The following is a 12,919-nucleotide window of genomic DNA, read 5'->3' as shown; positions in this document are numbered from 1 at the left end:
AAAGCTCTGGAGAATACTGGTTGAGTTTCCTTAATCTCTCTTCTTGAGACAGTTCCGCCATCCCAAAGATTGGTCTGGTGAACCGTCATTGCATTCCATTTATGAAAAATACATCCTTCCTTAGATAAGGAGACAAAACTATACACAATACTCCAGATGCAGTTTCCACAAGGCTCTGTACAATTGCACAAAGACATCTTTATTCCTGCACTCAAATAAGCCCATTCTCTATCAGGATAATTCAAGCCCCCATTATTACTACTTAATAATTCTTTGACTAAGGCTGAATGAGCAAATCTATGGGTTGGAGTATATGAATCAGCATCTTTTATGCAAAACAACAAAATAATTAATACACTCAAGAGTGTAAACAAAGTCATCTATTTTAAGTATTATGGATATAAACATATTTTAGTCTGCTTCAAGCACCCAATAAGATCCACATTCTGTTCTCCAGGCCACACCTAAATTGCATCCAACACTTAAAAGATGTGCATTTTTAAAATAAATTTCCATTATGTTGAATAAAAAGTAACAGTATTTAATAATTCTCACAATACATATGAACTTATGGGTGCTATTTGCTCAAGGCTGACAATAACTTACAGTCTTGGAAAAATTCAAAGAAGAGTCTTATGGCCTCTGATCTACTGAGTGCCTTTACACAGTAACATCACAGGCCCAGTTAATGATCCAAAACATGTCAATTATCCATTGCTTAAGAGTATAAGCTTCCAAATAATATGGTCAGCAAGAAAGTCATCTTTTCAATTTAACTATAAGAACTGGGGAAATTGTGTTTAGTCACGACGACTAATGCAGCAATTGACAATAATATGTCAAGCCTTTTGCAATTTTAAATGTCCAATACTTGCCTATGAGGGATCTTCTCCGACTATGGGTTGATCCACAACCTGCTGCACAGGGGGTGAACTTGGACCAGTTTGTAAACATGCAATCATCATGGCAGGGGATGCGACACTTCTGCACAAATACAGGAATTGGACTTTCCGACTTCAAGCACCCAATAAGATCCACATTCTGGTCATCATCTGTTGTACAGGTCACACCTAAAAATAAAGGTTAGACATTAAAAGTACTTTCATGACCTTTCTTTAAAAATCACCTCCCTATTTAAATATCATTTTGCATTGGGCAGTTAGTATCTAGAAAAGTGTTGGGAATGATGATGTTTGTAACATGTTGGTTAGAGGTCATTAAAAGTTAACATCAGCTGATCCTCTGGCCATCTAATTAGTCTGTTCAGTCAGCGATACTTCCGGATATTCAGCCATGACCTTATACAACGGGAGAGAAGCTTTGATGGTCTGTGTGGCCCACTCTTACTCCTATTTATTATGCCCTTTAAATCTAACAAACAAATGTGATAATCTTTGGTGCTCTGATATCTGAAAATAATTTACTAGTTTCCAGAAAGTTATTTTAGTAAGGAGTTAGATGGAACTAGGAAGCACTAAAAAAGGGCAAATGTCCACAAGTGTTCATTTTCGCAGAAGGTAACCAACTTTGTGAAACAGAATACCATAGGAAGGTAATGAAGACTGATTCCTTACAGTCCTTCAAGAAAGTGTTAGATGGATTTCTGAAAAGCAATATGACTATCGCATTTGGAAGGCAGGTGGAAATTATTCCATTCGTAGTTTTGGAGTTTGCTTCATTTTTCACAAGGATCAAGAGATGAACATTTACTGCAACAACTGTATGTATGGCTGGCACCCCTTTCCCACCCAGAAGACATGGGCAAAAAGAAAATAAAACAAGTCTTCAATTTTTCCAGCATATTGGGCGGGATTCTCCAATAATGGGGTTACATCCACACGCCCTCGAAAAAACGCAAGCGAATCACTCTGGGCTTACCTTGAGAGAAAGTCCAGGGTGATTCTCTGATTTGCAGGAGCCTCGGAGTAGTCCTCGCAGTTCCGGCTGCCAATACGGGGCCCTGCACTTTAGGTCGGGGGTCCGTGCATTCGCACGGCAGCAGCCTGCAGTGGCCGCCCCACGCAACATGGCCGACCCACACCGGGAACCGGCACCGGAAACATAGGCCCCACCCCCAGATCACACACACCCACGGATCGGTGGCCCCCGATCGGTAGCCTGGCCATCCTGGAGGCCTCCCCCCCCCCCGCCCCCCGCGTGAATGATCCCCCCCCGTGCCCCACTAGGGCGGCCGCGCACTGAATCCGCAGCCGCCATGCCGAGTTCCCGACGGATGGAACCGGAGAATCGCGGGAGCGGCGTCGGACCCGATCTCGGGTTTGACGCGCATTCTCCGCCCCCGCGCCAATCTCAATTTCGGTGCAGAGGCTCTGAGAATCCCGCCCATTATTTGGTAGTGGGTGGCCGATCCATTTTTAAAAATTAACTGCTTTCAGTAGCCCCAAGTCTTCCAGGTCCGTGGCTATTAATGACTGTTAACCTGTCTTTCACAGGCTTCTTCTCGAATGGAGAGATTTCAAACTGTTTATATTTTAAACAGAAACAGCTCTCAGTAAATGATGTATTTCTGACACGGCTGAAATTCTATTTATTTGTGACTTTCCCACTTCAGGCATTAATCTTTCTTTACCCTGATTGAATTTTTCTGTACAACCATTTATTTATGTTGATCATGTGTTCGAAAACCTTGTGAATTTTTAATGTGCATTGAATTATTTATTTCACATGTGGCTGGGAATGCACAGATTTTAAACAATACACACATCAATCTGTTCTCTTATTTTGTTCATTTCTTCCTATATTTGCATTATGGTTACCCAAAGAAATGTTCCAAATCAGTTGAGAAGGTGCTGGATCAGGCCAGCGCAGCATAATAACCTGTTGTGATGCTCCTCAAGGTAAAACAGAGGTGCTGCCATTATCCGAGGGCAGAAAATGCAGCATATAAAATGTAATCCAATAGTCCTTAACTAAAGTGAATGCTCATGCCCCTTTAAGGCTTTTTACTGAATTAGTATACACTGAGTCACTTTAGTCAAAGGAGGCACAGACACACTGACCTTCCGATGTTGGGTTATAGCAGACTTTCTCTGCAGGTCTTTTGTATCATTCGTTCAATTCTCCTCCCGCACCTAATGGTGCACTCAGGCAGACTTTCATCTGCTCCAACAGCTAGTTACTCCTGGAACAGGTCAGTATGCTGTCACAAGAGGCTTGTAGCTTGAGAGGTGCCACTCCGCTTCAAGCGTGGCGGACCACGAGTCTCTCCTGCTCTTAGTGCCAGCCATTAACGCATTGACATGTTGGAAGCATTTGCAAGTTGACACTCAACCTGTTTGGCCACATTATGAACGCACCTTCCTTGGTCATGAAGTCCTGGGGTGGGACTCAAACCTGGAGCTTCTGGCTCAGAGGCAGGGATACCACCCACTACACTACAAGGTCTCCATTTGTTTCATAATAGTTTGCTCCAAATCTGGCATTGAAATTTTGGTGTTTTATACACATGTATGCAAACGCATTCCTTTTGTGACTTTGTACCAAGAGTAGTCCACGAGTGTCATCTACAAGTGAAGGGAGTTAAAGAGTGGGCGATATTAGACCAGGATACACTGATGTGATCCATTTCCCATTTTAAAATCATACATTCACACTTCTGTTTTATTAATAGTTAATGTATTGACACAGCAAAGTTATATCGACATAAACTTCCTTTTGGTTGGTACGATGAGTTCCAATTTCCAATTCTATAATGGAAACAGCCATTATACATTTGTCACGCTATAATCACAGTCCTGCCACCTGGGGGAGGTGGTGGCGTAGTGGTTTTGTCACTGGACGAGTAATCCAGCAACCCAGAGTAATGCTCTGGGGACCCAGTTCCAAATCCTGCCACTGCAGATGGTGAAATTTGAATTCAATAAAAATCTGGAATTTAAAAAGTCTAATGATAACCATGAAACCATTGTCGGTTGTCCTAAAAGCTAACTGGTTCACTTATGACCTTTCAGGAAGGAAATCTGCCATCCTGACCTAGTCTGGCCTACATATGACTCTAGACCCACAGCAATGTGGTTGACTCTTAAAGGCCCCCTCAGGGACAATTAGGGATGGGCAATAAATGCTGGCACAGCCTGCTATGCACACGTCCAATAATAAAATAAACTTGGCTGCAAGGATGATGACCATTAATATTCTTTCATTTGAACCATTCTCTGGCTAAAACAGTGATCAATCAATTGCTTCCAATTTTCTTTGACTCTACAACTGGCCATTTATTTATTTATAATGGCAACCTTGAACATCCAACTTTATGAATAAATAACTTACTTAAGCTGGCACCTTCTCCTGGTGCACATCCAAGATCAAGAATTTGTTGTGCAGGAATATAGATATACACTCTATGCTGTTTATATACTGTTACATCAACTGGCAATGCAAAATCCTTAAAAGGGCACACGTTTAGGAAACAGCATTTTAAACCTTAAGACAAATATTGTCAGATTCATGCAACTGTTTATATTCATTAATGTGTCTCCACTTAATGTGAGAAAAACTGGTGTTTTCATAATATAAACATTTTGTTTTTCAACCCATTTCAATGTTATCTGTCCACAAAATGTCCTTCCACACAGAACAAGGAGATGATGACTAATGTAAGAACCAATATGAATGCTAAATATAAACATTCATCAGAGGAGCCAACCGTAAAAAGTTCAGATTGTAAATAACACCTTGAAAAATCTATATTGTCTTGCGTCCCAGGACATCAATCATGCTCGAAAATGTCACATATGCATGGTCTGTGCTTCACTGGCACCGATTGGCTCAAAAATTATATTCATAAGACTGAAATAAATCACAACTGGATACCAAACATATCAATCAGCAAGCAACATGTTCCAAAAATGGATAAAGAATGCCAGCATGTTTTTTTTTTATTATGTGTACAGAACTTGATAACTACAAGGGGAGGAGCTGACAATTTACAAGCACTTTTAAATCTACACACAAACTTTCCCATAACCAACTTCACAGTGTCGTCAATAAACTTTGTGGTCTTCCAGGAATATGCCAACAAAGCCTTACTAGTAGAATAATACACTGTGTGACCACATAGCATTAAAAAAACAGCATGTTTTCCGACATATTGTGGGGAAGGTGACAGATATTCTGGTATTAAAACATTAGTTCCACGGCTGTGAAGATATTAACAGTTGTACTAGATACACATACTGGAGCAAATGGAGAAATATAAGCTTTCCATATAAATGAAATACTAAAATATTCCACGATTGTCATTTACAGATTCAGACAGATGGAATAGAAGGAAAAAACAAGAATTTGAATATTCAGTTGAGGTAAAGTTCCTGCCTAGTTTGCCTTGAAGGCTCTCGCTGCATTAGGTGAAAGTAGCTCCTGGTGATAAAATGGCATGTAATTGAAAGGCAAATAATTTGCTATTTAACTAAAGGCTAAGAATGCTAATCAAAAATGATAAAATATTACCCTTGCATTAATCATAGCCTAAAGGGCAGAATTTCCATCATCAATTAGTCAGGAAATGTTAATTATAATCAAAGTGTCAAATAAAGATTTGCAACATTTGCTTTGTATTGTTACGCGTTGTCTTGAAACAAGCAAGAAATTTTATCCAATTACTTCACATAATCAGGAAATGACCTCAGGACCACACTCTCATATTTTACAAATAATTCTTTTCCTCTCCCTGTGCCCAACTATTCAACACCAGCATTACAAATATGTAAAAATAGAATTTTTATTATAAGTCATCAACAAATCAGATGGTGGAACAACTAATATTTCATATCACAAACAATTAAGATATATTTTTAATTTCCTACTCAAATATTTTAATCATAAAAATGTCATGCAAATGTTCTCTTCAGCGTAAGCTCAGATCTTCTTGGCTCTGTGTATGCGAGATAAAAATGCACCACATCCATTTCAAGACAGTAACGAAAGCCGTCATTTGTTACAAATACAATGGGGGGGCTTTCCGCCCCGAGACTAAGTGTTGATGCCAGGGCAGAATTCACGGACTTTCACGACAGCAAAACTGGCGCCTAACCTGAATCGATTTGGCGACTGTGGAGGGGCTAGTACAGGCGCTATGTGGAACACAATCGATTCTCATGAAAAACAGTGCACGACTCGCCGGGTCCGTGATTGGCACTCGGCAGGCTGAAAAGTTGCAGCCGCACATACCCATTGCACTCCCCACACACACTCATCCCAGCCAACAAGATGGCACTTGTTGTGCTGGACCACACCCATTCAGCTGATGGATTGACTGGGGCCAACGGGCACCTAGCGGGTGGCCTGGGGGCACACCTAGATGACCCATTGCCCTTAGTTCACAGCGGTCTGTTAGCGGCATGCGCAGCAGCATGGCTACCTTACCAGCTGCGGAAATAGTTTTCCGTGCCCTTCCACCCCGACCCCACAGCCCACTGCCTGTAAACCCCCCGCTACTCCCAACAGCCCTGGAAGAAGCTCCCCGGCCAGTGGCACAGCTGTCAGCAAACTATGGCAATGTTGGACACCTTCCGTACCCCATCTCTCTCCCCCAGCAGCCGCCCACTGGTTTCAGGATTTTTAAAAGCACAAGTCAACCGCGCTGCTGGGAACTCGGCCCGTTGGAGGCGGAGAGTAGTGGAGGCCTCAGAGAGTACCGGGTTGGGCCCACTAATGACATGCAAAAGTACTTTACTGCATATGTCAAATGGCATCCGCTGCAATTTTGGTGTCGGAACATATTTTCTACCCAATAGCGTTTACCAATTTTGCCGTCAGCTAACTGAGGCTCTATGGAGGTGATTTTGAGCCCACACTCTCCAACCATCAGAAACCTGGCGCAGGCTCAAAATCTGGAATGAATTGAAAAACGCAATTCTCTTCAGTGTGATTCGGTTTTGGAATTTACACCCCCAATCTCTAGTGGACTTGTGCGAATAGCCTTGCGGGACCCAAGGAACCTAATTTTAATACAGTAGCATGTAATTCATGAGCACGCACTCCAGAGTTCTCCCCCTCACGAAATATTCACTGGGCACCGGTGCTACATCACACTGGCGTCATTTACAACAGCTCTGCATGAACGTGAACTTTGTGGCCACATCTCCAAGTGGGCTATTGGAAGGAAGCGCTCAGGCAGCCATGATTCTCCAGACTCTTCATTGCTCAGGGTGTATTGGAGAGGACGTGGAGGACATAGATAAGGTCAACTCTGCTCCAGGGTTGGGGTTCAGTCACTCAGTCTTCAGGGGAGGTGTTGCTAGTAGGCTTTACCTTCCATTTACTTGAGGGCATCCCTTGCTCTAAGGGGATATGGAGTCTAGCATGCAGGCATTGCATCCTGTGTCCTCTCTACTGCGCTTGAGGCCAAATCACCGCTAAAGGAGTACCTGTCCTTAGTTGGAACTGGAAAGTGGGTGGAAGGAGGAAAATACTAAGGGTCAGCAATGGTGGTGACTGTGAGGTTACTGGGTGTGGTCCCCCGAGTGGTCAGACAGCAAGAAAAGGTGGGGTTCTTAGCAATGTGTTACATCCCTGCCTAGCGAGGAATGAAGAATCACTCACTTGGAGAATCATGACTGGACTGTGAGTTGAATGCCACAAAGAGGGTTCCAATATGGTTAGAGCACACGATTGAATGAAGAGGCCACATTTTTGAGGATTTAAATGTGGCTGGAAGAGTCATCTAGCTTTGTCTAGAGTAGTGCTTTTCAAACTTTTATTCCTGGGATCCATTTTTACCAACCAGCCGACCTTCGCGACCCACACCAGCCAACCTTCATGACCCACGCTGGCTAACCTTCGGGACCCGGGGCAAAATATTTTACTTGGCAGACTTTTCTCGCTCTGCTACCCGAAAAGTCAGTGGGGAAAGCATCCTTGCTAATCACAGTAGGCTCACATCTATTTAACGCTCCAAGGAGCATCAACTGGCTCGAGGGGTGACTTCTACCCACTTAAAAAGGTGCTTGGGGAATTCAATTAGGGTAAGGGCAGGCAGGCTGCCCGAGGCCTCGCCTTACCCACACAAAACTGTGGATAGCTTAGAGGAGGGCAGGAGGGCAGTGAAAAGTCCACCTGGGGAATTTTAAGATTTCCTTCAGCCTGCAAACCTGTCAGTGAGGGGTCGCTAAAATCTTGCCCCATGTTTTGATCATTTTAAGTGAATTTCGGTAAACAGTGAAATTAATAGCCAACTTTGACTGTAATAAAATATATAAGTAATACTGTCGACAGTTAAAAAAGCATATCCATGAAATAATAGAATCTATATTCACCCATGGATAAATCCTTAAAATCTCACAGATAAAATAAGGAGATACGGACCACATCTAGGAAGAACTGAAAACATTTTACATTTTTCATTTTGCAGAAGTGCCTTTGGTCATTAAAAAAATGTACAATCTAGATGGTACATTAGCACAGAACTAGCTGTTCTCTGTGTGATTTAAAGTGTGAATGATCATACCCTCCAGTGTCTCACACATCTCCTCTTCTAACTCCAATGCGAAGAGCTAAAACGTATTATCTAGCTGCCAACACTTTGTGGTTTCTGTGATTTACACTCCCATTATGTTTCCTTCACTAAACACAAGGGACAGCACTTTTAATATGGCGAGCATGATTCTTTACTGTGACTTCTTCAATACAGTCCTTATAGGTGCATTTATCAGATTGCCCAAAATCCATAATAATTCATCATTGACAGATCCCATGAGTACAATTAGAGTATAGGGCAAAAGGTGGCCAGCAGTACAAAGTGAAGAGCAAGGTAAAAGGAAAAAAAGGATGAAGGCATCTGGACATTCTGAGGAGACTTTTCGGGACTTTTCAGATAGATATAGGACAGCAGGGCAGTAGATTAGGGCAGCACGGTAGCATAGTGGTTAGCATAAGTGCTTCACAGCTCCAGGGTCCCAGGTTCGATTCCCGGCTGGGTCACTGGGTCACTGTCTGTGCGGAGTCTGCACGTCCTCCCGCGTCTGTGTGAGTTTCCTCCGGGTGCTCCGGTTTCCTCCCACAGTCCAAAGATGTGCGGGTTAGGTGGATTGGCTATGCTAAATTGCCCTTAGTGTCCTAAAAAATAAGGTTAATTGGGGGGGGGGGGGGGAGTTGTTGGGTTACTGGTATAGGGTGGATACGTTGACTTGAATAGGATGATCATTGCTCGGCACAACATCGAAGGCCGAAGGGCCTGTTCTGTGCTGTACTGTTCTATAAAGGACAGATGTCAGAGGTAGGTTCTTTACTCAGAGAGTAGTAAGGGCATGGAATGCCCTGCCTGCAACTGTAGTGGACTCGCCAACATTAAGGGCATTTAAATGGTCATTGGATGATAATGGAATAGTGTAGATGGGCTTTAGATTGGTTTCACAGGTCGGCGCAACATCGAGGGCTGAAGGGCCTGTGCTGCGCTGTAATGTTCTATTGTACCTGCAGCTCTAAGGCTTGAATTATAAGAATGAGAAAAGACGTGTGCTGCCTTAATCTCCAGGGCCAAGCAATGGGAAATGGGGATTAGTGTAGTCAGATCTGCATAGTCACAAGATGCCAAAGGCCTCCCTTCTATGTTGTAATTGTTTATCAATCTATGAATAAGACTCATCTTTGAAACATGACCTGCAAAATGCCAGCTAGCATCTCATGGGGTATCGTGGGAACACAAAAAGGTAAGACATCCGGTTAGGAATATACATGGCAGTCATACTGTGATGTTAGGCCACATTCCGAATAGTGAGGATACAGCAAGGAGAGAGTGATCCGGACAGAGCGAGATATGAAAAGATGGGAGAATAAAGAAACAAATGAAAAGAGGCGAATGCGGCCAGGAAACAAAGAGTGACAATCCAAGTGACAGGAGAGTGGAACACAAAGGCTTACAAGGGAAGAGCTAGAGTGGAAAAGGAAAAAACAAACAGTTATAGAGAAAGAGGGTCCTGCAATCATATTGCACTTACCAGTTGAAATATCTCAAAGCACCTCACATACGTTTCAGTTCTTTTTTGAAGTCTAGTATTGCTGTAAGCAAAGGTGGCAGCAATTCCAGACTAGTAATAGCCATTATTTAAGAATAATGGAACAAGAACAGTTATTCTTCTCGTTGATGACATTGGCTGTGTGAGGAATATTTGCAAGACACATTGGGAAAACTCCCTTTGAATGTTACCAGGGGATCTGGAACATCCGCCCAACTATCAAATCAAGTCTGTACTTCCACGAACTGAATTGTGACCTTGTACACAGAGGAGCTAGTCCACCTGGTGTGAACAAGGAGCTCCTTATAAGCTACTGATAAAGTCACTGTAAATGAATACAAGCCATCCAGCAATTGTCTGGTTCCAATAATAAATGGATACATAACATTAGCAGCTTATAAACCACTTAACAGGTTCATTAAGAAGTAAAACCAAAATTAAAAACTCCTTTGAGAACTGAACTACCCTATTAAAAAGAAATCTGAAAATCTCTTGAGATTCCCCTCATGAACCGTTCAACTTATCGCATCTGTGTGGATTTTATGCTGAGACAAACCACCCCATTGCATTGTTTCATGGCACTTTCAAAGGTCAGCACTTTTGACTACATTTTGACTACATTGCATGCTCTTTGCATTGGACTGGGGACTCAGCAACATTATTGTAAAGATCAAAATATCTTATGTAACACTCCTATTGTTATAAAACACCATAAGTTGTGTCTTGCTATACATAATTCAGGAAAGAATCATTCGAATTTATATAAGGACAGAGTTGGACAGAATTCAATAGATTGTTGAACAATACAGCATAAAAGGCAGCCACTTGTGCTTTTTCTGGCACTTTGAAACAGTTATCCAAATAGCCTCACTTCCTGCTCTTTCCACTGGATGGTAACATTGGAGGAGCAAAGAGATCTTGGAGGATTGGAGGGCTGGGGACGAGTACAGAGATAGGGAGAGGCTAAACCACAGAGGGATTTGAAAACAAGATGTAAATATGAAAATTGAGATGTTGGCACCTTCGCGGATGCTTCTGGATATGCTGGTTTAGCACAGGGTTAAATAGCTGGCTTTTAAAGTAGACCAAGGCAGCCAGCAGCACAGCCAGCAGGTTCAATTCCCATACCAGCCTCCCTGAACAGGCGCCGGAATGTGGCGACTAGGGGCTTTTGACAGTAATTTAATTTGAAGCCTGATATTTGCTGCGGTGTTGTTTCTGTTGATTGGTCTTGCAGTGTGTCAATCAGTGTGTGTCTGCACCATGACATCCAGGTGTGTATATTATGACAAAGCCTACTTGTGACAATAAGCGATTTTCATTCTTCATTTCACCAGTTGGTGCTTTCTTGGGCAAGCGATTCCCACTTGTTGGTGGGGATGTTTTATTTATTTAGGGAGACGTTTGGAGTGTCCTTTTAGCATTTCCCCTGCCCTCCTAGTGATTGTTTACCATTGCATAGCTTGGAGTTGGGAACTTGTTTAGGGAGTCCTGTGTTGGGTATGCGGACATGTTGGGTATGTTGCCCATCGCAGCAGGTCGAAAGTGACCAGTACCTTGATATTAGCCTGGGAAAGGACACTCACATTGCTACGCCTACCTTGCCAGTGCAGGATTTTGCGGAGCCAACGTTAATGACATCTCTCCAGGGATTTGAGGTGTCTGCTGTACATTGTCCATGTTTCTGATGTATACAGGAGGGCGGTGTCCACAACTGCTCCATCGACCATGATCCTGGTGCTAGATTTGAGGTATCGGTCTTCACTCAGGTGTTCGAAGGCTGCACTCACGCATTGGAGTCGACATTGGATTTCATTTTTTATATAAAAATAAATTTAGAGTACCAAATTATTTTTTTTCCAATTAAGGGGCAATTTAGCATGGCTAACCCACCTAACCTGCACATCTTTGGGTTGTGGGTGTGAAACCCACGCAGACACGGGGAGAATGTGCAAACTCCACACCGACAGTGATCCAGGGCTGGGATTCGAACCCGGATCCTCAGCGCCATAGGCAGCAATGCTATCCACTGTGCCACATGCTGCCCCTGTTGGATTTTGTTGTTGATATCTGCTCACGACGAGAGGAGGCTCCCGAGATATAGGAAATAGTCCACATGTCCAGGGCTCACGGGGGATCTCGATGGTCGGGAGGTAGCGGTGTGTGGCAGGGGTAGGCTGGTAAACAACCTTTGTTTTCCGAGTGTTTAGTCTGAGCTCATTCTATCATTCACCTCGGTGAATGCGTTGACGATGGTTTGTTGTTCGGCATTTGAATGTGCGCATACTGCATCCTGCAGTTCGATGATAGAAGATGGGGTGGTCTTGGTTCTGACCTGGAAGTTTTGAAGGTTGAACAGTTTCTCGCTTGTCCTGTAAGCTAGTTCATGTTGGGCGGGAGCTTCACGTTGATCGGGTTGAGGGTTCCAGCCAGGAAGATGAAGAAGAGCTTTGGTACAATGTCACAAGCCTGCTTGACATCGGTTTGCACTCGTATTGGGTCTGTGATGGTTCCGTTGGCGAGGATCACGGCTTGCATGTCATTGTGGTGCATCCGGAGAATGGTGGCAAATTTCTCCAGCCAGCTAAATTTCAGGACGCTCCACAATCCCTCATGGTTGACAGAGTTGAAGGCCTTTGCATAATTGAAGAAGGACAAGTACAAGAGATGGTGCTTCTCCCAGAAACTTTCCTTGGTTTGTCGCACTCTTGTGCCTCTTGATAGGCGGAAGCCACGTTGAGACTCAGGGAAGAGCTCTTCAGCCCCTGAGTGGAGACTGTAAAAGAGGATTCTCGTAAAACCATAGAATTCCTACAATGCAGAAGGAGGCCATTTGGTCCATCGAGTCTGCACGGACCCTCTGAAAGAGCATGCTACCGAGGCCCACTCTCCCGTCCAACTCCATTACCGCATTGCCCCACCGAACCAGCACATCCTTGGGCACT

At 43.4% G+C, this 12,919-nt stretch overlaps 1 protein-coding gene across 5 annotated transcripts in view; it reads right to left on the bottom strand.

Annotated features, from left to right (window-relative positions):
• thsd7ba (thrombospondin, type I, domain containing 7Ba) overlaps positions 1 to 12,919 on the bottom strand; it is a 1,373,128-nt gene that overhangs the window by 408,243 nt on the left and 951,966 nt on the right. For all 5 annotated transcript variants that reach the window (XM_038789927.1, XM_038789926.1, XM_038789930.1 and 2 more), the window contains one exon: positions 876 to 1,070. In XM_038789927.1, coding sequence (XP_038645855.1) covers positions 876 to 1,070 — 195 coding nt within the window. The remainder of the gene's footprint in view (positions 1 to 875; positions 1,071 to 12,919) is intronic.

Source organism: Scyliorhinus canicula, chromosome 2 (assembly GCF_902713615.1).
Source record: "Scyliorhinus canicula chromosome 2, sScyCan1.1, whole genome shotgun sequence".
Lineage (NCBI taxonomy): Eukaryota > Metazoa > Chordata > Chondrichthyes > Carcharhiniformes > Scyliorhinidae > Scyliorhinus > Scyliorhinus canicula.
The sequence above is the reverse complement of the archived record's forward strand: the minus strand, read 5'-3'. Positions and strand labels throughout refer to the sequence as shown.